This window comes from Sorex fumeus, unplaced genomic scaffold (assembly GCF_029834395.1).
Source record: "Sorex fumeus unplaced genomic scaffold, SorFum_2.1 ptg000044l, whole genome shotgun sequence".
In the NCBI taxonomy this organism is placed as follows: Eukaryota; Metazoa; Chordata; class Mammalia; order Eulipotyphla; family Soricidae; genus Sorex; species Sorex fumeus.
Genome location: NW_026606101.1, coordinates 62,010,960 through 62,035,889, shown reverse-complemented (window position 1 = coordinate 62,035,889; position 24,930 = coordinate 62,010,960). Strand labels below are relative to the sequence as shown.

The window sequence follows — 24,930 nt, the reverse complement described above, 5'->3', positions numbered from 1 at the left end:
GACATGTGCACCTGAACCCCACAGGTGATGAGCAGCGCAGGCTCTAGCCCAGGCTCACAGGCGCTGGTCCCTGGACACTGACACAGGGTCACAGTTCATGGGCTTGGCCTCTGACTTCAGGCCATGGGACTGGCTGCTGTGAGAGGGGGGCGGACAGGGCTCACTCTGGGAGACAGCTGTTCCAATGGACACAGGGCCAGGCCTCCCCTGCTCCTACCAGACACAGCAAGTACAGCGGCAGAGGGAAAACAGGCACCTGATGTCCCGACTTGAAGATAAAGCCTGGTGTGCTGTGGCAGCTGGGTCACACAGGAGGGCCAAGGTTGTCACTGCAGGCGGGACTGTGGCTGTGGGCCTGCTGCCAGGATGGCTAAGGCTGCAGTTCCTCTGGGTGGGTCAAGGGCCTGACCAGCACCTCAGGGGGCGCTAACAAGAAAGATTGAGTGAAAAAATAGAACGTGTCCAAACAAAAATAAGCTGAGGAGTAGAGTAGCAGGACTTAGCAGAAAGGGAGAAGCCTAAAGGCAAATGAGAAACGTGGCAATGTCCGTAGAGCACAACGATGTGTTCCTTTGTGCCTCGAGAGTGAGAAGAGGGAAGGTGTGGGCTGACCTCTGAGACGGTAGATGCCCTAGGGTGAGCGTGCAGCTGCACTGGTGCAGGCACGGGAGAAGGCACAGGAAAGCAGTTTCTTAAAAATTTAAATGTATGTGATAATATATGGGCTCGAGTGATAGCCTAGGGCGTTTACCTTGCATGCAGCTGACCTGGGTTCGATTCCTCCGCCCCTTTCAGAGGGCCCGGCAAACTACTGAGAGTATCTCGCCTGCACGGCAAAGCCTGGCAAGCTACCTGTGACGTATTCAGTATGCCAAAAACAGTATCAACAAGCCTCCCAGTTTGTTGTGAGACACTACTGGTGCCCGCTTGAGCAAATCGATGAACAACAGGAGGACAGTGCAGTGCTACATTCTTGAGTTTTATAATCTTGTTTCTTCTTCCTTTGTCTCTCATTTTACGTGTTTAAGTAGTATCTCCTTGTCTTTGCCCTCCTGCTTGTACATAAGTTGTGTTTATTTATACATACACATATATGTTATGTATGTACATGTATATGCACACAATATAAATATGCATGATTTTTAAGGTTTTTAATAGTTTCTCTTCACTCACAAAACTAAAACCCAAAGGATGGAGGCAGCTTCATCGAGGATATTCTCGGTTCTGAGGATCATTGAACACTGACGGCTGTTCCAGGTTTAAGGCCTTGAACAGGGCCTGGCTTCCGTTCACAGTGGGCTCTCACTTCTTTAAGGAGAAGCTTGAGTTTGGTGCCTGTAGCATGCAGCATAGTATTACGACATTAAAAAAAAAATTTTTTTTTAATTCTTTTAGAAGCTGGATAAGAAGTCATCTCCATCCACAGGAAGCCTAGATTCTGGAAATGAGTCAAAAGACAAATTATTGAAAGGCGAAAGCGCACTGCAGCGAGTCCAGTGCATCCCTGGCAATGCCAGCTGCTGTGACTGTGGTCTGGCCGACCCGCGGTGGGCTAGCATCAACCTGGGCATCACCCTGTGCATTGAGTGCTCCGGGATTCATCGGTGGGTACCTGCGAGAGGGAAAGGCTGTGTTGGGATGAACTCTTGGCGTGAATTACTACGTGTCTGGGTTAGGACTTCGCTCCCTAAACTCTGGGCTGCAGCTGTGCAGCGTGGGGTTACCTAACTGAATGTGGCGGTTAGGAGAAATCTACAAATTTTGTTTTAAAGGAGGATACGGAGGTGGCGTAGAGATTAGCCAAGCACCGCCCAGCCCTTGTTGATTCCTCAGTGCCATGTAGCTGTGCGTAGCCAGAGATAGTCCTGGTGCCCATGAGCGCTGAGCCACCATGGGGCTGGGTGCAGCATCTCAGCGGACCAGCTCTCAGCCTCACTCCCAGTCTTCTGAGTATCATTTGAGGTAGCTCTGGGCCCCTGAGTATTGCTTGGGAGCCCCATCCACCCCCCACCACACATACACACACACACACACACACACACACACACTTTGCTGTTGACATAAAATAGATTTCCTTATGATTTATTATCAGCAAGTGTTTTTTGTTTTGAGCACCTCTCTATATTTCTGCATACCTAGGGTTACCTGAAAGTTTCCTGGGCAAAAAGGGGTCCCAGTAGAAAGAGTTTAAGAAGCCCTGGGTTAGAGGATCTTACCCACTTGCCTGGTTAAACTGCCAGTTTGTAAGTTGGTTTTTTTTTTTTTTGTAGTGTTGAAATTCTGGTTTTGTAAAGCACTTTAATTATTTGGGGTTGGGGGGGCCACTCCCAGCTATGCTCAGGCCTTACTCCTGGCTGTGTGCTCAAGAACCACTCCTGGTGGTGCTTGGGGGACCTTATTGGGTGCCAGGGATTGAACCCAGGTTGCCTATGTATAAGGCACGTGTCCTACCCGCTATATTGTCTCTCTAGCTCCCTGTAAACTATTTTAGAGTTACAGCACTCATTAACCAGAACATAGGTCCCTATTTACAGGTATATTTGAAAGCTATATTAGGTACTAAATTCGTTATATTAAGAGAAAAATGACTTGTATCAGTATACATGGAATATATAAGTACCAATAGAACAGTTACTTTATAGTTCTATCTATTAATGTAACCCTTTTTTTCCTCTGCTTAGGAGTCTTGGAGTTCATTTTTCCAAAGTGCGGTCATTAACTTTAGACACCTGGGAGCCAGAACTGCTAAAGGTAAATTAAATAATGGTTTCAAAATACTTTATATTTCCACAGCAAAGTTAGGGTTTTATGTACTTGGTTTACAAATGTGTGAGTTGTTCAGTGCTCACAGTGAACTAAAGTGATTTGATACATATCTAAGGGTGATGCTTTCAAAATTGCTAAGTTTGTGTAGCCCTCTCACTTTTTGGGGGGCGGGGGACACGGTGGTTGGGTCATACCTAGTGGCACCCAGAGTCTATTCCCAGCTTGGTGCCTGGGGATTGCTCCCTCCAGTTATCAGGGGACCCTGTGATCTGTGGATTGAACCCCCCCTTCACATGCAAGGTATGATCAGCCCCGTGAACTTTCTCAGTGGTCCCTAAATCAGTTGACTTTATAAGGAAATTAGTGTTCCTAAATTCTTATGTTTTCTGCAGTATTTTAGGTTCTGTTCCTTAAATTAATCTCTTCTGATTATATTGATGTTTGCTAAAAAATGAGTCCTATAGTAAGCCTCACAATGATTGGCCTAGCATGCGGCTATGTGGAATATTCTAGCATTGCACATTTACTCTTGTCTGGAAAGCAGTTACCAAGTTAAGACTTCCCCTACTACATCCATAAAAGGATCCATGTCCATAAAAATTAGAATTAGATCACAGCTAGATTTCTAATAAGATTCATAAAATTCATAACAATGAACAATATGCTGTCTTTAATTCTCACCATTTCATTAACATGTTGTAAAAAATGCATTTACTAAAGTTTGTACTGTATTCTATATTTGTTTCTGTATGGAGTATAATGGAGTATGTTCTAATGTGTTTATGTTTTTTTAAAGCCTTTATTTTATATTTATTTATTTTTTAGTAGTGAGGCACCATGAGGTACAGTTGTAGACTTACACATTTTTGTGCTTGGGTTTCGATTATACAATGATCAAACACCCATCCCTCCACCAGTGCACATTTCCCACCACCTCGGATCCCAGCATCCCCTCCCCCCCAGCCCCTATCCCACCCTGCCTCTGTGGCAGGGCATTTCCCTCTCTCTCCTTTTGAGTGCCATGGTTGGCAAAAGAGGCACTGAGTGGCAATCATGCTTGGTCGACAGTCTACCCTCAGCATGCTCTCCCATCATGGGCGGATCCTCCCAACACCCTTTATTTGGTGTTCCCTTCTCTTTCTGAGCTCCCCCTTTCCCTGACATGTGTGGTTGTCCTCCGGGTCATTGAGTAAAATTCCTGGTACTAATCTCTGCTATACTTGGGTGTTAGTTTCCTATTTTGTTACCTTATGTTCCCCAGATGAATGCAATCTTTTTATGTCTATCCCTTTCTTTCTGAGTCATTTCACTTAACATGATACTTTCCATGTAGTACCACTTGTATGTAAACTTCATGACTTCGTCTTTTCTAACAACTACATAGTACTCCATTGTGTAAATGTGCCAGAGTTTCTTCAACCAGTCATCTGTTCTCGGGCACTCAGGTTTTTTCCAGATTCTGGCTATTGTAAAGAGTGCTCCAATAAACAGACAATTGCAGATGTCACTTCGGCTATAGTTTTTTGCCTCTCTGGGATATATTCCCAGGAGTGGTATTGCTGGGTCAAATGGGAGCACAATTTCTAGTTTTTTGAGAATCATCCATACTGTTTTCCAGAAGGGCTGAACCAGTCGGCATTCCCACCAACAGTGAAGGAGTGTCCCTTTCTCACCACATCCGCGCCAGCACCGGTTGCTTTTGTTCTTGTGGATCTGGGCCTGTCTCTGTGGTGTGAGGTGATACCTCATTGTGGTTTTGATCTGCATCTCCCTGATGATTAATGATGTGGAACATTTTCTCATGTGTCTTTTAGCCTTTCGGATTTCTTCTTTGTCAAAGTTTCTATTCATTTCATCTCCCCATTTTTTGATGGGGTTGAATGTTTTCTTTTTGTGGAGTTGAACCAGTATTTTGTATATCCTTGAAATTAACCCCTTATCAGATGTGTAGTTGGTGAATATCCTTTCCCATTCAGTTGACTGTCTTTGTATTTTAGTCACTGTTTCTTTTGAGGTGCAGAAGCTTCTTAGTTTAAGATAGTCCCATTTATCTATCTCTGTTTTCACTTGATTGGCCAGCGGTGTGACATCTTTGAAGACACTATTAGCTTCTATGTCATGAAGGATTTTGCCAACATTTTCCTCAATGTATCTTATAGATTCCGTTCTGATGTTGAGGTCTTTAATCCACTTAGATCTTACTTTTGTACATGGAGTTAGGCAGAGATCTGAGCCCATTTTTTTGCATATAGCTGTCCAGTTTTGCCAGCATAATTTGTTAAAGAGGCTTTCCCTGCTCCACTTCACTTTTCTTGCCCCCTTATTGAAGATTAGATGCTCGTATACTTGGGGGGGGGGGGGGGAGGGACGTCAGTATATTCAACCCTGTTCCATTGGTCTACAGCTCTGCCTTTGTTCCAGTACCGTGCTGTTTTAATTATTACTGCCTTGTAGTAGAGTTTGAAGTTAGGGAGGTTGATTCCTCCCATTTTCTTTTTCCCAAGAATTGCTTTAGCTATTCGTGGGGGCTTATTGTTCCATATGAATTTCAGGAGTGTTTGCTCCAATTCTTTGAAGAATGTCATGGGTATCCTAATAGGGATTGCGTTGAATTTATACAGTGCAAAGCCTTTTTTTTTTTAATGGAGTCACTGTGAGATATACCATTAGAAAGCTGTTCATGATCAGGTTTCAGTCATACAATGATCCAGCACCCATCCGTCTACCAATGTCCATTTCCTACCACCAATGACCCGAGTTTCCCTCCCGCCACCCCTTCCCTCCCTTTCTTGATCACTCTCCCTCTTTCCCCCCTCACTCTCCCTTTCTTTGCTTCTTTTTCCCTCCCTCCCTCCTTCCTTCCCTCCCTCCCTCCCTGCCTCCCTCCCTCCCTCCCTTCCTCCTTCTGGGAACTATGGTCTGCAACACAGATACTGATCGGTTATCATCCTTGTTCTTTTACCTACTTTCAGCACACAGTTCCTATTCAGAGCAATCGTTTCCAACTGTCTTTGTCATAATGGTCTCTTCTCTATCCCAATTGCCGTCTCCCCCAGCATTTGAGGCAAATGAGTTAGAAGGAGAACAGACATAGAATGATTGCACTCATTCATGGAATATAAAAAAAACATAATAGCACAGCGGGTAAGCGTTTGCATGCAGACAACATGGCCAACCCGAGTTCGATTCCTCCACCCTTCTCAGAGAGCCCGCAAGCTACCGAGAGTATCTCGCCTGCACAGCAGAGCTTGGCAAGCTTCCAGTGACGTATTCAGTATGCCAAACACAGTAACAAGTCTCATGATGGAGATGTTACTGGGCCTGCTTGAGCAAATTGATAATATGAAACTAATATCCAAGGTCAGTAGAAACAAGGGCAAGGAGGATTAGTTTGAGGTTGGAAGTGTTTGTGTTTTATTTCAATCACCAGGTAAACTGGTGATTCTCAGTTATATAAGGTTAAACATCATATATTTTGTTAAGTTGACTCCTAATGTAGAATGCTGTTTAGATTTGTTAGTTGTTATGAATTTTAAGGAGGAGGTGTGGAAGATGAGGGGTGAAAATTAATTCTGTGTCAACATTTTGTATTGTTATGTACCCAATAGGGTTTTTTTTTGTTATTGTTGTTGTTTTTTTGCTTTTTGGATAGCACAGTGGTAGGGCGTTTGCCTTGCAAGCCGCCAGCCTGGCCGAGCCAGGTTCAATTCCTTCACCCCTCTCGGAGAGCCTGGCAAGCTAACAAGAGTATCTCGTCTGCACGGCAAAGCCTGGCAAGCTACCCGTGACTTATTCTATATGCCAAACATAGTAACAACAAGTCTCACAGTAGAGATGTTACTGGGCCCGCTCAAGCAAATTGATGAACAACAGGAGGACAGTGCTACAGTGCTTGCTTTTTGGGTCACACCCAGAGATGCACAGGAGTTACTCCTGGCTCATGCACTCAGGAATTACTCCTGGAGGTGCTCAGGGAACCGTATGGGATGCTGGGAATCGAATTCAGGTCTGTTGCGTGCAAGGCAAATGACCTACCCCCTGTACTATCGCTCCAGCCCCTGTACCCAATAGGTTTAATAGAAATTTTGATTGAAATTTTATTTTTATCAGACAGCATTCCTGTGTGCCATGGTAAAGGGAACATGATGCTGGCATGTGGATTGGTGATAGAGCACTTGCACATGTGAACCCTCGGTTTGATTTCTGGTGCTGCACCCCTCCCCTCTTTCTCCCCCTCAAAAAAAGAAAAGAAATATGACTGAAGCTTATAACGAAAATATTTTGAAGTATTCATGTATCAGGATAAGGAGACAATCACTTGCTTTGGTTCTGGATTATCTGAAACTTCACCTCCATGACCTAAAGCAGCTTCTTTTCCTTTTTATGGTTCATTTACTAGGGTCTCAGAAACACTCAGTAGTGTTGTGCCAGCTATAAAGTAGGAATAGAAAAGTAGTAGAAGGTGTGGGGTGGCGATGCCTTCTCCTTGGTGGTCATTTTCTAGGGTAGAGTGATGACACAGTAAGGGTTCCAGCCCTCTTCTCATTTTGCTCTCGATTTCTATGCCAGGTGTCAGTTGAAGAACATGCAAGGAACTCGCTAGCCTTGCATGAAGGACTTTAAAAACAGTATTTTTAGGAACTAATAACTTACCTTTCTTTTTTGTCTTTCAAATAGCTTATGTGTGAGTTGGGAAATGATGTTATAAATCGAGTTTATGAAGCTAAAGTGGAAAAGATGGGAATAAGGAAACCACAACCAGGACAAAGGTATTTCAGTTGCTTTTTTTCTACCTCATCTGGAGTATAACCGGCATTTTATTTCTTAGTGATTTGTATGTAAGACTTTAAGAAAATTCATTGTTGCTCCTGTTAAAATGTGGCTCTTTCTTGGATATATTACATAATTATGTTTTATTGGGTAGATAATCAGTTATAGACTCCAGATGGCAGAATCTTGAAGGGTAAGACCCCACCGAAAACTGTAAAAAGCTGTAGCAGTTCAATTAAATCAGAGAATCATCTGTTCATTGGTGTCCCCAGAGATCAGCTTTCTTCTACCTAAGTAAATAGTTTTACATTATTTAACTTGGCTCAGCAGTTGTTTGTTAATCACTTTTGACATTATGATGGTGAGGAATGAGAGGTGGAAAGGGAACTTCTAGTGTGGGAATACGCCTATGGCCGTGTTTGAAATTATCCTTTCCATACATGAATTTTCCATACATAAAGCTTATTAGTAGAACACTGGCTAAGATTGCCTTCAAGGTACATTGTTCATTTTTGGTGTGTGTTTTTTCAGTCTTCATGATATTTTATTTTTAGCATTTAATTTATACCACTCATACTCTTAGGTTAGATTTTATGTTAGACTGAAAATTATGTATAATCTCTACTACTTTAAAGTTATTGCTGTTTAAAGCGGGCTGGAGTGATAGCACAGCGGTAGAGTGTTTGCCTTGCGCTCAGCCAGCCCCGCCAAGCCGGATTCGATTCCTCCGCCCCTCTCGGAGAGCCTGGCAAGCTACTGAGAGTATCTCGCCAGCACGGCAAAGCCTGGCAAGCTCCCTGTGATGTATTCAATATGTCAAACACAGTAACAACAAGTCTCACAATGGAGACATTACTGGGCCTGCTCGAACAAATCGATGAACAACGGAAGAACTGTGACCATGACCGCTGTTTAAAGTAGTCTCACTTAAACCAGATTCTTACTTTTTGCTAACAACGCGAGGTACTTTTATTTCAAATCTTGAAGTATCCTTTTGATTTAGCCAAAGAACTCAGCATTTTAAAAAAATTATTTAAGAAAAGATAAAGATCTGATCTGACATTTTATTATTGTATCATAAATCCAAAGCATAAAATGTGACATCTTTTCCTATGCCCCCCATCCCAGTTGAGTTGGGATATTCTGTTGTTCTAACGTGATTATCTTATGAAAATTCATGGCTGTCAACAGTGATAATTCAGTCACAATATTCTTTTTTGGAGTAAGTAAAATTAAAGTGAGTTCTATAGATTTATATGGGTTTCTTGGTGTAGTCTTTCACTCATAAAGCACAAGGGGAAAATATATATATATATATATATATATACATATATATATAATGAAACATTGAGCTGTGTGTCTCACTTACGATTTTTTTTCAGTTGATTATTTGACTTAAATATGAAATCACAGTTCATTAAGTATTTGGAAGGAGAACTTTTTGCATAACGTTCCCAATTCAGTGTGAACTAGAACCACATTTTGTGAATTTCTTGCATGCATTGATAATAAATGATTTCTGTTTGAGTATTAGCAATGCCAAGTAAATAAGTCCAGCATTATGACATTTTTATGTGAACCAGGCAGGAGAAAGAGGCATATATCAAAGCAAAATATGTTGAGAGAAAATTTGTGGACGAATATTTGCTGTCATCATCACCTCCTGAGCAGGAGAAAAAGGTTGTGTCCCAGAGCTGTGAAGAAAACAGACTGAACGTTTCCAGACTTGGGCCCGAGGACCACCTCAGAGCATCTTCCCTCAGCTCAGGTAGTGTAGCTTATTTGTTGTATACGGCAATATTTTTGTAAGCTAATGTCACCTAAAATCTAAATCAGTAGTTATCGTAGGTGTTATTAATACTGAAAACCTGGTTTTTGTCTGTATTTTCTAGGGCAAAGGCTTATGTCTAATTTTAAAAGAAAGGTTTAAAAATTGGCTTGGTAATTCACATTTCTAGGTAATGTGTACATTCTAAGGAATAAAACCTCTTAAAATGCAAGGGGAAAGGGGAATTTGAAATCTATCATGCCGTAAAGCCCTAAGTATCTGATTAACATCCTAATAGCCTTCCCATTATTTTCCTTCTAAATTTTTCCCAGTAATGTTTTTTTTCCTGCCCTTTTCCCTTCTTACGGCCTGCTTTGTGCTTTGCTAACTTGCATGTCCCCAGTGGTTGCTGTAAATAGCGACGAGGCCAGGCGGGAGTCTCTGTTCTGTCCTGATGAGCTAGATTCACTCTTCTCCTACTTTGATACCTCTTCAAAACTCCGTAGTAGTAAGTACTACTCTTGTGCAGCATTCCGAGTCCGTGCCAGTAGTCATTGTGCGGTGTGGCCATTTCTCTAGATGTTGCCCATTGTCTCAGAATGACACACTACTGAACAATCATACATTGACGGTAGCCCTTCGCTACCTCTGACACATTACGGGAGTAATGAAATGTGTTGCAACTCTGAAAATAAGTTAATTTTCAGACATTGTGATTCACATTTTCATAAACTGTGTTTGAAATGATTTCAATTGCATTAAATGTATTCTGATTGTGGTGACTGCGTTCACATTAATCAATCAAAGATCATTTAAACAAAATGATTGTTTGTGGGAGATTGTACTCTAAATGGCATGAACTTTAATCAACTAGCTGATTTTCCTTTAACGCAGTCAAAAGTAATGACAGTGGAATCCAGCAGAGTTCTGATGATGGAAGAGAATCTTTACCCTCCACAGTGTCAGCCAACAGTTTATATGAGCCCGGTGAGTTTGGGCAGTAGTCAAAGCCAGTTGGCAGTAGCTTGCTGAAGCATGCACCTTGTAGATGGCTAGTCTTGAGTAGATTCTTAAAGAAAAGTGCCTGGTGATATATTTTAAAAGTGCCTTTCCGATAGCTCAGGAGAAGTTTTGATCTTCTACATCTTAATCTTTTGTCTTTGCATATGGCTGTCTTACATGCAAAGAGAAGAGACGAGCAGCCGCCTCCCTTCAGAGATTTTTCTTCTGACCTGTGCTTTACTTCATATTTCATTACTTCCGTGATTTTGGTCTGTTGGAGGACTGAGGGGAGCAAACCGTCGTCAGATTTCGTGAACTGTTTTGTTTCTTTCGTCGTTTTGTTTATTTAAATTTTGGGGTTTGGTTTTGGGGCCACTCCTAGCAGTGGGGGGAACCTTCTGGGGTACTGGGGATCAAACCCAGGTCTGCCGTGTGCAAAGCAAGACTCCTGGTCACTGTGCTCTGTCACGATAGTTAAAGAGCACAGGTTCTCACTGCTCCAAGTTCTCACACTGCGCCCAGCCGCATGGCGCCAGTAACTCTGCCACAGTGCACGGCCCCCGCCCTCTGCTCACTCCCTCTCTGCTGCTCTGCTCACCTGGGTTCTGGAATCAGAATCCAAGAGTTTGTTTTGTTTTGTTGGTTTATTGTTTATTGTCTTTTGCTACTCTTGGTTTGTGCTTGGAGGTAGCTCCTGGCTACTCTGTTTCTTATTACATATGACTAAAATCATCCGATTTTTTTTTCTCCGGTGGACTTATTTTGTTTAGTATTAGTATAATTCCCTCCTAGATTGTTCTTGTTGAAAATGTAAAGAATTTGTTTTTGTTTTTTAATCACTGAGCAGTATTCCATTATGTACCGTATTTTGTTTATGCCGAACGCTTAGGTTGTGTCTGTGTTTGGTCAACGTACATATTGTTGCAGTGAACATTAAAAAAAAAATCCTTTTTGCTCCTGAATTACCTAGAGCTTATTTTTAATCATGATATTTGTGTTTGTTTTTCAGAGGGAGAAAGGCAAGATTCTTCTGTATATCTCGACGCTAAGCATCTTAACCCAGGACTTCAACTTTACAGGGCTTCATATGAAAAAAATCTCCCTAAAATGGCCGAGGCTTTGGCTCACGGTGCAGATGTGAACTGGGCTAATTTAGAAGAGAACAAAGCAACACCACTTATTCAAGCTGTATTAGGGGTAGGAATTTGTTCATTCCATGGTAGTAAAATATGAAAAAAATTAAAATAGAGTCAGAACATAACTTTAGAATTACTTCTTTAAGAGATAGGTTGGACAATAGAAGAAATGCATAGTAATTTCTGAATACCACTTTAATTTTTTTAAACTCAAACAAATTTTTAAGAATTACTAATTTTTTTTTTTTTTTGGTTTGAAGTACCAGGGATTGAACCCAGGGTTCACACATGTGATGCATGCACTCTGCCCGTGAAACCCTCCTTATTTTTTTTTCCACTGAAAGAAAGTTTTGGTAGTTTTTGGTAAATTAGTTTTGGGGGGAGGGGTAATTAAAAGAAGTATATTTTTCTAGGTCAGAAACTGATTTTTTTTTTTTGGCAGGGTGGAGGTCATACCCAACAATGTTCAGGGGCTACTCCTGGCTCTGTACTCAGGAATTGCTCTTGGTAGTGCTTGGGGGACCACAAACAAATTTTTAAGAATTATTAATTTTTTTTTGGTTTGTGGTACCAGGGATTCAACCCAGGGTTCACACGTGTGACGTATGCACTCTGCCCCTGAAGCTCTCCTCATTTTTTTTCCCACTGAAAGAAAATTTTAATAATTTTTAACTGAATTTTTTTTTTCTTTTTGGATCATACCCAGCAATGCTCAGGGGTTACTCCTGGCTCTGTACTTAGGATTTACTCCTGGCAGGGCTCAGGGGACCATATGGGGTGCCGGGAATTGAACTTGGGTCGGCCGCGTGCAAGGCAAATGCCCTTCCCTCTGAGAAACTAAAAATTTCTACTAATGCCTATTAATAGTTCTTAGAAAGAAAATAGTTTCATTTCTGTGCTTTTGCTGGGAGATATTTCCTCTTGTTGTTGTTCCTTATTAGTTTTGTTTTTCTTGACTCCTGAGCAGTGCTCACAGGCTTCTCCTGGCTTGGGTGTTGACTTGATGCCCAGGGGTTGCGCCTGGCAAGGCTCAGGGGAGCATGTCCCAGGGTTCAAACCCGGACCTTCTTCAGGTGAAGTTTGTTCCAGCCTGTTGCTGGCTCTTTTTATGGCCTCTTTTGAGGAGAATGAAATAGACTATAAAATACTGTGTTTTGGAGATAAATATGTTGCCATTTGCACTCTGTTCACTGCTCCCTTCTTTCTTCTCTCAGGGCTCTTTGGTGACCTGCGAGTTTCTGCTCCAGAATGGTGCTAATGTTAACCAAAGAGATGTCCAAGGCCGGGGACCCTTGCATCACGCCACTGTCCTTGGGCATACAGGGTAATCGAGAATTCCCATATCTTTAAGTAGCTTTTATTGAAACAATTATTTTGTGGCAGTGTTTTCCCTTTTTCTCAGGTGAAGGCTATCAGGTGAAGTTTGTAAAATGATACTTGGTATTACAGCATCCTAAGGGAATCTGAAATTTAAGAAGTCCCTTTTAGGGAACTTAGGGTTTTCAGACATTTGTAAAACCTATTTCACATTCCATTTATCATTTATGTAGACATTTTAATCTTTCAAGCTGTGGCTGAAGTTGTGATTTCTTATCAGATCACTTAAGTCAGTGTATATTTTATGCACTTAACATTCTCCCAAAAAGCATGGCAATGGGAAGTTTTAGTTTTTCCATAGGCTAGCTGAAGTCAAATTCAGAATTAAGTTCTTAGTGTGTGAGTGTGTGCTGTTAACTTTGGAGCTTCTGGAGTAGTATTTAGAGGTATAGAAAAATAAAGCCAAGGAAACAAACTTTCTGTTAGAAGACTCAAATGAAGTAAAAAAGTTGGTCTATGTGAAAAGTTTGTTTCAAGTTGGTTTTTAACAACAGATCTTAATACGTCCGTTTTATATTTTCTTTTTAATTGAGGTGACATTGGTTTAGAACTGTGTAAATTGCAGGAGAGCAGTTTCACACCTGGACAAATGTATATATCACACCATTCCCACCACGGTACATCTTGTTACTCTCTGCCCTCATCCACTTGTCTTTGGCTACCCTTTCTATCCTGTCCCCTTTACCCACCCGCTCCCCTCTGCCACCACCCCATTCTGTTGTCAGAATGTAAGATATCTAATGCTTATTTATTGCTTTAACAGCAGGAACGGTTCTTTTTCTTAAAAAAAAAAATCACTGTAGCGTCTTCTATTCTTATCATAACTGCCTTCTAGTAATATGGGAAGGGCCACCAGGGCTATATTTGGTGGGACTTGGGTTCCATGCAATGCTGGGGATTGCTCAGGTCACCCTGGGGGGCATCTGAATCCATCTGGCGATGTTCAGGGCTGCACATGGTGATACTCAGGGGACCATGTGGTGCTGGGGATTTACTGGTTGGCAGCATATAAGGCATGCAGCTTAACCCCTGTACTGCTTTTCTGTTTTTTTCTTAAGGATAATTGTTCCCATAGTACTTCATTTTGGGGTCAGTTTCTTTGAGTTGTGAATATTAATACAATGGATTACTCTCTGCTCTTTTGCTTATTTATTTGTAACAAATACTGTTGTTGCTCTATCATGATATTACGATTATTTTGGTTTCTTCCTTTCTCTTGAGTGATTTTTAAAATTTTAAGTTTATCAGGGTCAGAGTGATAGTACAGTGGGTAAGATATTTGCCTTGCTGGATCCAATTTCCAACACCCCATATGGTCCTCAGAGCTTGCCAGGAGTGATTCCTGAGCACAGAACCAGGAGTAACCACTGAGCATTGCCAGGTGTGGCCCCCAAACAAATAAATTAAACTTATATCTATATATCCTTTTATGATATGCTTTGAGGATAGAAAACATAATTTATATATCTCACTGTGCCATATAGTATCAAATTAAATATAAAAATACCTTGAGATGTATAAAGTGCTGCTCTTGGTAAATTCGTATTATCAGATTACGTATTCAATAAATATAAGTAGATGAAATCAAGAATCACCCTATGAAGGGTTTCTTTAAAGTCTAAGACTGCTTTTTTAATCTTTATTAAGGTGGATACAAATTACTTGTTTTCTTGACACTGTCTCAAAATGCTGTGTCCTTAAACAGGCAGGTGTGTTTATTCTTGAAACGAGGTGCCAATCAACATGCCACTGATGAAGAAGGAAAAGACCCTTTAAGTATCGCCGTGGAAGCCGCCAATGCTGATATAGTGACATTGTGAGTGTTTTCACTGGGTTATTTCCCACACAAGGAGAGAGTTTCAGGTACAGATGTAACTCTCAGTCTTGGCTACAGGCTGTGTGCTGTGTGCTTCATCAAGTCCCCACACAGCTTCCTTGGCAGGTGCAGTTAAGCTGCCTCACAGCAAGGATTCTGTGGCTTCTAGAGGAGATGTGTCCTTAGTAGCCGTCTTTTATTGTCTTCTCTGATGCAAGCTGCATGAGGAAATAACACTCATTTGAAAATTTATTTTGGCTTGGGGACCACACCTGGTGGTGCTTGGGTATTAGAGGGAACCACTCATATCCATGCTTGGGAGGTTGTGAAGTTCTAAGAACTGAATCCGAGCCTCTTGCATGCAAAGCATGCTCTCTCCAGCCCCAAATATTTTCACTTTAAAGAATCTTTAACCTTCTATTACTGGGTCTGATAAAAGCTCCTTGATCTTTGAGACAAATATTGGTAAAAAAGCAGACAAAAATGAACATTAGTACATGTTTTCATTGCTTGTGAGACTCATTGTATAGGCTGTTTACATTGTATAACAGAGCCCTAAGAATCCTCTTATTTGATTTCAGGTTACGTTTAGCAAGAATGAATGAAGAGATGCGGGAATCAGAAGGACTTTATGGACAGCCAGGTCAATATTCCACTAATAACCACACTGAAATGCAGTATAAAAAATGCATTCAGGAATTTATCAGTTTACAATTGGAAGATTCATAGTTCCTTAGCAAATTAACTTCATACTATAGAGTTTTTATAACTTGTACATTGTGAGTTGTTAGGTATGTAGTATCTATTGGGAGTCATTAACTCTCTCAGCCTTTAAAAATCTATAACTATGCCTATTACAGTGCACACTTACTTGCTGTATTTCATCCTGCCGACTTCTTTATCTGCTATAGAGATGTCTTCCAGATACATTCCAGTGAAGTGGATGGAATGATAATGTATCTTTATATACCTAGCGCAGCACAACCTTCTTTTTCTTTTGGGGATTCTTTTTAGCTCTCCAGCGAATAGAATGATATTGTTTTCTTTTTTGTTATTCAGGGAATTTCTATAAATTGTGTTCAGGGAGAAAACAAAATCATCATGTGTTTGGCATATATATAAAAAAAAGTCAGTATGAAAAATATCTGGAAAACGTTGATTGAATGAAGAGTTTTGTGCACTGATCTAAAAAAAATGAGTTAAAGGTTTAAAAAATAAAAGTGACCCATAGGTAAAAGAAGTCCATAATGGGGACTGAGTTAGTTTTGAAGGTTACGGGAAAGGGCTTCTTTTATCTTGTTTGGTTCCAAGCAATTTAAAATTATCTGTTGGGTAAATGGAAATATTATAACTATATTTTGTCAACCTGATGGCAGAGTAGGCTTATTCTTATTAGAGAAATTAACTCAGGAGACTCTCAAGTCTCATCTTGAGTGATATACACCTTTGAGTCAAGATGTCATTCGAAAAGGGAGAAATGTTGCCAATCATCTCTGTGATAAACATATTTTAATTAGACATTCTTCCAAAAGAATAGATTAATTATTGGTTCTCTAGTTTCATGGATTTGTGTATGTGACTTATTTAACGGTCTTAAATTCACATACAGATTAATGAAAAAAAATTAGGCGTTCATGACTAAAATGCATGAGAATTTTCAGGTTGCAATAATTTTAAGAGGTTTTTAATTAATATGTCAAAGTGGCTTGGTAATACCTATTCTTCTGTTTAAATATTTTTTTGAAATTTCTGTTCTCTATGCTGCCTTCAGCCATTTACTTTAAATAAGTATTATAAACATGGGGCCATTATTTTCTCAAAGGACTGTATAATTATATATTTTTTGTCTAATTTATTTGGGAAGAACAAGTAAGAACTTTGAGAATAGTGACACTTCAGCTAGATCCTTCTAATCTAGGGTGTCCCTCCTTAATCCTATGGATCATACAGTGTTATTGACGTCACGCTAGACCACGCAGTCAGAGTACTGAGTCAAGGTGAAATCTCAGCATTCATTCTGAATTTCACCCGTTCATTTTAAACTTGAATGTTAGATTTTAAATACGTTATAATTTTGTAACAGATATATTTAAGTGATAGTATTACTGGGCCATTTTTGAGGCCTTTGTGTTTAAGCACTTTAAAAAAAAATCATTTAAAGGCTATGACCTGATATTGTGAGATGCGAGGGAACGTCAAGGTTTTAAGTTCAACAACTTTCCTCCGCCTGCCCGCTGCCCCTTAAAATGTGGGTGTTTGGTCAGCTCCTCTTTCCTTAAGGCGTTTGCTAATGCAGTTTCGCCAGCTGATGGCAGGAGGCCAGTGGTCGGCTTCTCTCTGGGGTAGGGAAGCCTGCAAGGACAGCCCCAGCGTTCTTGCTCTGTAGCCTTTCGTTTCTCCCAGCTGCTGGCGCTGCTTCTGCCACCCTCCAGGGACACCCAGTTACCTCTGTCACTGTTGTTTTCTGTCGAAGTGTATGAGCATCCCCCTTCTGCTCTTCAGCAGACAGGTACATTTTTTCCCACTTCATTTGGATGAAAATTTGGGGGGGGGGGGGAAAGGCCCAATTTTTAAAGGAGAATTTGGCTTATTTGGCAGTCATCGTGCTCATCATTAGGTGTCTAACTCACTGAGAACCACTCATATTTAAAGTGGGGTCATTTCATGCTTATCCAGGTAACACGGTGAGCTGGTGCGGGAGTTGCTCTCTCTCTGCCTGCGACTTCTCTGCATCTTTGGAGAGTAGATATGTTTGCGGAGGAAGCAGGTCTTTCCCTGCGAATCACTGTCACTTTTTCTCCCATAGACTTTGTGGTGATTGTTTGAGGTAAATGTTTTTTTCTCCCCCTAGCAGCAAAAAGAAAACCTGAGAATTGGGGGTGATTTTTAAATGCTAGTCTTCTCAGTCTTTTGATAAAGAAGAACCCTGCCATTTAAAAGACTTAGAATCTTTGGCAGTGAATGACCGTTTTCTCAGAAACCCCACTTTAAACGTTATCTCACTAAAGACCTGAGATGTTCTCTTCACCCCACCCTTTCTTTTTTTTTCTTTTAAATTTTGGCGAGGCTATGTAAGAGCACACTTTTCCTAAAGGAAACCTATATCCCTCTTTATCAGTTCCCGTAACTTTAAGAGGACTGGCCACCCAGTGATAATCCTTTGGGTGAGATCTCTTCCCCTCAGTTGTTGGAAATCGTGTCCAGGGGTTCCCTCTGGCTTGGTATGTCGCCTTGGTTGTGGGCAGTTTCTTCCCTCCCCCCCCCCCCCCCCCCCCCCGCTGGAAATCGCTATGGTGATAAACTGTGGCCTATTTTGAGTGTCACTGGCCAAAGCTTGTCACTGCTCTCAAATCAGTTAGATGACCCAAACTGTAATCAACCGGGAAGGGACAGGATTATCGACGCAACCACCCACCGTGGAGGGGCCCCCCCATGCTGCCATCTCTTTGAGGGGAGCACACTTCAAATGCAAAACCAGCAAAATCTTGTCTCCTCGGAACTGTTGTTTCAATGGATATTCCAAATACCCAAAGCAGACTTTGTTAAAACAATCAGTGGAATATGCAACCATCCACATTTTAAAAGCTCAGAACTGTCCAGGCAAGTGGAGAAGATAACTTTCTGAAGAGGATAGAATGCGGATTAAGTAACTTAAAGAATATAATATATGTGGTGTTATAAATATTGGGCGATTGGTTATGTACCATTTATTGCAAACTGTTAAAGGTACTTCTCTGAACGCTCTAGGGGTAACATATTGGGTTATTTATTGTAGTCTTGTATAGAAGAGTTATATTTGCCTTGGGAAACATTCTAAATGGTTGAAATTATATTTAAAATTTAAAGAATCTCATCGAAGTTCAATTTTGGTTAATTATATTAACTACTAGAGTCACCTTTGTTGTAACATTTGCTTTAATAGCACAGTTTGAGGTCTAAGGAAGGTGTCATATCAATAGTCCATTGTTTTGTCAAAAACTGGACATTAGCAGTTTTCTATGTGCATATGTGTGAAGCTGAGACTTGTTTTTGTATTGTACTAATTTTTCTCAAGTGTATTCAGTCAGTGAAACCAATGACTAGTGTAGCACCAATACTCTCCTTCAAGGAAGTATTTTAATTCAGTGAATAAAAGATCTTAAAATGTGTTTTGCATGGTACAATGGATCTACTACAAAGTACTTGTGTAATAGGTGATAGGTGATTTAAGAGCAAATACCGGAAAAGCATAAAAGACAAAAAAGTTCCGCAGCTTGTTATGCAAAATATGCATTGCTAATACAGTAGAAGCCATATATTGCCATTGTACTGTTGTAATACTTGAGAATGCTCATTTGGTGCTATCTGTAAACTCCTTGGCATTAGCATCTGCTAGTCCCTTATTCCCCTCTCTCCTTGAATGTATAATGTGTGCCTTTTAAGTTACTTCTGGTGTTGAATGGTAAAATCAGTGTGGTATTTTTGTATTATGATCTGCACTTTACACTTTCTTGGAAAGTGCAATTCCAGATTCTCCAGTTTGAATAGTATTTTGAAAATATTTATAATGTTTACAGCAAATATTTTAAATATTTTAATTCAACATCGAGAATAAGAAAACTTTTAAACTATTTTGTATGGGTTGTTAATTGCTATTTAGTATTGCTCTTTATCAGTTTATTTATATCCCTTCAAATGGCTAAAAACTGAGACTAGATTGCAGTTTGTCTAACTGTCAGAGTTAACTTCTAAGGGATCTTGGGTTTAATTGTATTGTCTTACTAGTTGTTCTAGCATATCAACCCTTATTTTTATTGCTTTCGTAAAAAACATGAGTTAGATGTTAGTCTTAGCCAAGATACTAAAATTCTTTTCTAATTTTTCTTTTTAAAGTAGGTTAATTATGTCATGAGAAAATTTCCAGGGCTAAATGAGAACTCTGTAGAGATTTAAATGACTTGATTTTTATGTATATCCATTATTTAAAATGGCAAAATATTTAAAATATTAAATAACTTTTATTGAAAATCCTGGAATATACTGTTATACCTTTTTATTAGACCTCTATTCCCCCAACATTTTTCTGATTCTCTAACTTTTAATATGATATCTGTTGCTTCAAATTTTTTTGCTTTTTTTACAGCTGTGAAAACAGTGCACTATTCACAACAGTAGTAATGAGTTTGTAGTTAGATGGATGCAAGGTATCTTATGGGAAATAATGATAGAAATATGTTGCAATAACAGTTGTCCAAGACACTATTTGACGCTCTAAATCTTGAGGGCAGAACTGTTCCAAGCTTCTGTAGAAAATCATTGTTTAACTGGAAGCGTGTTTGTGGATGATTCATATTGAAATTAAGATTTTATTTTATACAGATCCTTTTAGGAATTAATCTCTATGTGTGTCTCTAAGAGTGTCTTGTGGCAAGAAAAATATCAATATGCTATAGTATCAATAATCTATTTCTTTACAAGCCTAGTCATGTATATGCTTATGTGTGAATAGATACCTTTTTTTAATTCCATTTTTGTCACAGCATTCTTGTTCATATGACCTATAGTAAACAAATAAAACTTCTGATGTGACTATGATCTTATGGTCATTTTTCCGGGTTTTATCATCTTACAAACTTAGTAAGCTGTGTTAGTTTCAGTTAAGCATTGACGTTAGAAAAATTACTTTTTCACATGCTATTTAAATTAGAACACCTTTTTAATTAAAAGACAGTATAAAACAAAGAGGTTAATTACCTGATTACCAGTTTTGCTTGATAATAACTTGCATCCATCAGAAACAGTTATGTTTTTCTTTCCTTTTAGCTCTTATCAAGGAGAATACTTTTTTTTTTTAAAGAATGCCTTGTTTACTCTCCCTCACTTAGAATGACTTTTTTTTCTTGTGCTAATAAATGTATTTCTTTACATTGCTCTAAAACACTTGCATCTTTGCTCCTTTCTAACTCTGAACTTTCCTCTGTGGCTGCATCTGAGGTGCTTTTCTCAGGTATAGTTTTTATTTTTTCTTTCATTATATCCGTTTCCAGCATTTATTGTCTAGTTGGTCTTTGTCACCCTAAAATGCTCATCTGAGCAAAATTTTAATAAAATGAATTAATAAACTATTACTAGTCATAAAAATAAATGTTTATTTCTATACTAATTATATACATTTAAAAGTGCTCTTGTCTTATTTTTATGCAGGTGATGAAACTTACCAGGACATCTTTCGTGATTTTTCTCAGATGGCATCCAATAATCCAGAAAAATTAAATCGTTTTCAACAAGATTCACAGAAATTCTGAATTTTAGGGGGAGGAGGGGAAAATATTAAACCCTGTTATCTCCTGTTTCAGTGTGTATACATCTGAAAACTCACAAATTTTTATTGTCTTAATTCTACCTGCTTTATTTTAGTAATAATGACTTGGAAAAAAGGTACCCATTCGTTGATATTTTTATAAAATTCAAACAGCTAGTTGTTGAAAGAGTAACATACTATAGAACCTCTTTTATTTATTTTTTTAAAACCTGCTTACAGGGCTTTTTATCTAGGTTTAGGCCCTCTCTAGGTTACAAGATGTTAAGAATTAGATCATCTATCATTATATATATATATTTTTTGCCTGTGGATGGTTAAATTTTTTTCCCCTTGTAGTTCATTCAAGCATGTCTGTATCAAGTGACAACCAATTTTCCTGCCTGCCTTGAGAATTTCTTTCTTTCTTTTTTCTTTTCTTTTTTTTTCTTTTGTTTTGTTTCGTTTTGTTATTTTGGGCCACACCTGGTGATGCTCAGGGGTTACTCCTGGCTCTCCACTCAGGAACTACTCCTGGCGGTGCTTGGGGGACCATATGGGGTACTGGAGACCAAAGCCGGGATGGCTTTGTGCAAATGCCCTACCTGCTGTACTTTCTCTCCAGCCCCTTGAGAATTTCTTTCCTTAACTTCCCTGACAGCTTTTGGTGGCACAGAAAGTCTTTTGTTTCGCCTTTATTTTACAGTATTCCAACTGTTATATATACAGTATGAAACTTAATTACTAAAACCAGAGTGGTTTCCCCTGTTTGTTCATAAATGCGGTTATACGCCTTAGGTGTCTGGTTATTGTCCAGAACTTTAGCAAACATATAATGGCTGCACAAGTAGGCACAATTCAGCCATTTAGATTTACTTCCTTATATGAAGCTAGAAGAAGCCTTCAACATTTTTCTTTTTAAGTCATTAAAAAAGCAAAAAAAAAAAATCCCAGTTATAGAAATTGTAGCTCTTCATTATTGGGCTGATTTCCTAAAACTTTCAGTTTTTTTTTTAGATGTAAATAAAATTGTGTTTGAAAGGTTCCTTGAATGTTGAAAAATGATGCTTTCATCAAAATCTAATTTTCAAAGGAGATGTTGATTTAGAAAAATTATGTAGAGCACTTTTATATCTGAAATTGGTCCGTTTCAATATACATTTTTGCTAGTGCTACTATCGAAAGGGAAATATCTGCAAAGGAAGAGAAAAACACTCGTGTTTTTCTTAGTTCATACTACATTATACTGCAGTAAGTTGCCTTTTAAGTTTTCAAAGCACCCAACCTGTGTAGTGGTACACACAGTGTACATTCTTTTCAGCCACAACAACTATATAGTTTTAGTATAGATTATTTGAATCACAGATCCTTGAATTAAAAATATGATAGATATACTCATTTACTTCTGTCAAAAATTAGTCTGATACCATCTCTGACATATGTTGTCCGTATTAAATACATAATTTGACTTATAGTTTCTAATATTTCAACAATTAAGTTTACTCTCCTTTTATAAATTATAGGTAAATAACAGTATTGGTTCATCACCACCACCCCCAGCTCCCCTTAAACATTTTTTTGGGCCGTCAGCTGTCAGCTGTCAGCTGTCAGCTCGGGTCACTCCTGGCATGCTTGGGGGACCATGTGGTGCCCAGTATGAACCCAGGCCTCCCTCATGCAAAGCGTGTGCTCCATCCTGTTGCACTTCCTCTCTAACCTCCGCCCATTTTCTACACAGGAGAGATTTTTTAAACTTGAGTTATCAAATCAGTTGAGAAGTCATATTTTTTTCTTTTACTAGCGTTTTATAAATTGAAAACCCAATCCGTCTCAATAGGAATGATACTGAAATAAACCTGTGGCGCAAGTAGGTCCTGTTTGGCCAAACTACCGTGGTATAATGCTTATTTAATAATCATCATGTATTGGTGAAAATATATTTGTGAATTCTTTCTGAATGAAATGTTAAATCTCGATGCCTTTTTTTTTTTAGTTACGATAGCCGAACATGGCATCCTTTCTGTTTCACCTGTCACAGATCATCTAGCTTTGCAACAAGTTTGTTTTGTCACACTTTTAGCAGAGTGCATGTCCTCTGAAAGTGTCTGAGATGCTTGAGGATAAGGAAGCAAACACGAGAGAGATAGAAGCGAGTGTTTTGTAGTGCCTGTGCCTGTGTCAGCCCTAGCTCGCCATGCTAAGGGCACCTAACCTTCACCCTGGAAACATACAGGCCCTTGTCCCCATGGACCCAGACTTCCATGCTCCTGCTCATCTCTGGAATCTTTGACGGCGTGAGTCAGGAGTTGTTCTAGTAATTATTGCCTTCTAAATTTCATGATTAGACCTGTAGCCAAAGTGTACAAAAAACAGTCACAGTTCTTCAGGAAATGAGAAATCTTTTAGCAGTACAGGGAAGCCAACAATTAAAAAAATTTCTTTCCTTTCTGTGGCTGTATTTCTTGTGTATGTAAGTCTTTAATTGCATAGAATTTGGCAGAGTTTTTGCAACAAACAGCTAGACTTCAGAGTCAGGGATAGTAGTCATTACAAAGCAGGGTGGCTGCTCATTCCCCAGGAGAATTTGGCTGTCATCTAGTAGCTTTGACATAGTATTTACAAATCTGAGTTTTATTATGCTGTGAATTAGTACATTATGCAAAATTATATGTCAGTATTGTTCTTTGTACCCTTGGGTTTTGTATTTCTAAGTTAATATTCTTGCCCTTTTTTTCCTTTCTCTCTCTCTGATACTCCACCTCTGATTTGCTGACATTAGTTTTTGATTCTTTATTGTTCTGTTTGCTCAGTAATTTAAAAATTAGGCAAATGTTAAGATAGCAGTACTAACTGAAGAATTCTTGAAATGCAGTTTTGTGTTAGAACTAGATAAAAGGTAATTGAGTATTTGTAGTGTTCCACTGGAACACTTAGATGTTTAAGATTTCTAAGGTTTTTTTTTTGGTACAGTCCTTAGAAATTCGGCAATTTGCAGGAATTCATTTTATTACAGTGGTATTTACAGTAGATTTTAATGAACTTTAATGTTTACTAATTTGGAATATGTAGCTTGGTTTTTCATGAGTGAATTTTGGGGGGAAAAAAAAAAGATATCGGCCATAGTCTGGAAACTAAAGTTTGAGGTATGTTATGCATTATTCCTAAAATACAATTTTATGCACATGTAAAGTATGATAATAATAACCCACATTGTATTTAAGAGTAAATCTACACTCCATTTTGAATAACAACACATTCCTTTATCACTGTCAGCTTTTCTGCTTGGTAGCACTTTTGATTATGGACATGAGCTGGAAACACGATATATTTTTATAGAATTGTGAGTCCAGAATAACTCCGGATGGCATTATGTAGTGAAGAGAGCACTGCCTAGTAGTTCATAGACTTTTCGGAGTCAGAGTTCCTCACCGGTGAGATGAGTGGGATGAGCCAGCTGAGACGGGAGAGCATTCGTCACGGGGTTCTGCCGCTCACACTGTGCTTTGTACTTGAGGGCACAGGACCCTCACAGCGGGGCAGGTTTCTGAGATCTTACTCCAAGAGCTTAGAGTCAGTGGATCTGAGTTTTCTCCTCTTGTTTTACAGAAGTGGGGAGGGGTCACTGGCTTGCTGGTCTGTGGTATAGCTAACCCTCAGAGCCCCCTGTCAGGCTGGCTGCTTAGTTAGAGGCACTTTACTTTGATCGTGAATTAATTTGCAATCATTGCAGAGCAGCAGAATCTGATAATGCCTGCCAGCTTTCCTTGTGCTTTGATAATGAAAGATTCCACCGTACAGTCCAGAGACCCTACTGTAAAATTATCTGGAGGGTATTGATTGGGATTTGAAGACATTAGATGATAGGAAATTATATGCAATAACATGAATGAGAGCAAAACATTGTTTAGGTCGTTTCAAACATGTGCTTCTCGTTTCTCAGTGCTTCCAGATGAAAGACAACTGTGAAAGGAGCTTGCTGTCAGTTTGTCTGGATACTGACGTCCATAAATGATGTTTT

General features: G+C 39.4%; 1 protein-coding gene across 9 annotated transcripts in view; it reads left to right on the top strand.

Annotated features, from left to right (window-relative positions):
• Positions 1-21,232, top strand: part of ACAP2 (ArfGAP with coiled-coil, ankyrin repeat and PH domains 2) — a 138,531-nt gene extending 117,299 nt beyond the window's left edge. For 4 of the 9 annotated variants that reach the window (XM_056121142.1, XM_056121140.1, XM_056121141.1 and 1 more), the window contains 11 exons: positions 1,396-1,604; positions 2,682-2,751; positions 7,444-7,535; positions 9,120-9,304; positions 9,708-9,812; positions 10,199-10,291; positions 11,316-11,503; positions 12,657-12,766; positions 14,525-14,635; positions 15,217-15,278; positions 20,819-21,232. In XM_056121142.1, the coding sequence (XP_055977117.1) occupies positions 1,396-1,604; positions 2,682-2,751; positions 7,444-7,535; positions 9,120-9,304; positions 9,708-9,812; positions 10,199-10,291; positions 11,316-11,503; positions 12,657-12,766; positions 14,525-14,635; positions 15,217-15,278; positions 20,819-20,919 (1,326 nt within the window). In that variant the 3' untranslated portion in view covers positions 20,920-21,232. The remainder of the gene's footprint in view (positions 1-1,395; positions 1,605-2,681; positions 2,752-7,443; positions 7,536-9,119; positions 9,305-9,707; positions 9,813-10,198; positions 10,292-11,315; positions 11,504-12,656; positions 12,767-14,524; positions 14,636-15,216; positions 15,279-20,818) is intronic. The other 5 variants (XM_056121146.1, XM_056121145.1, XM_056121144.1 and 2 more) reach the window with 3 other exon arrangements.
• Positions 21,233-24,930: the final 3,698 nt, after the last annotated feature.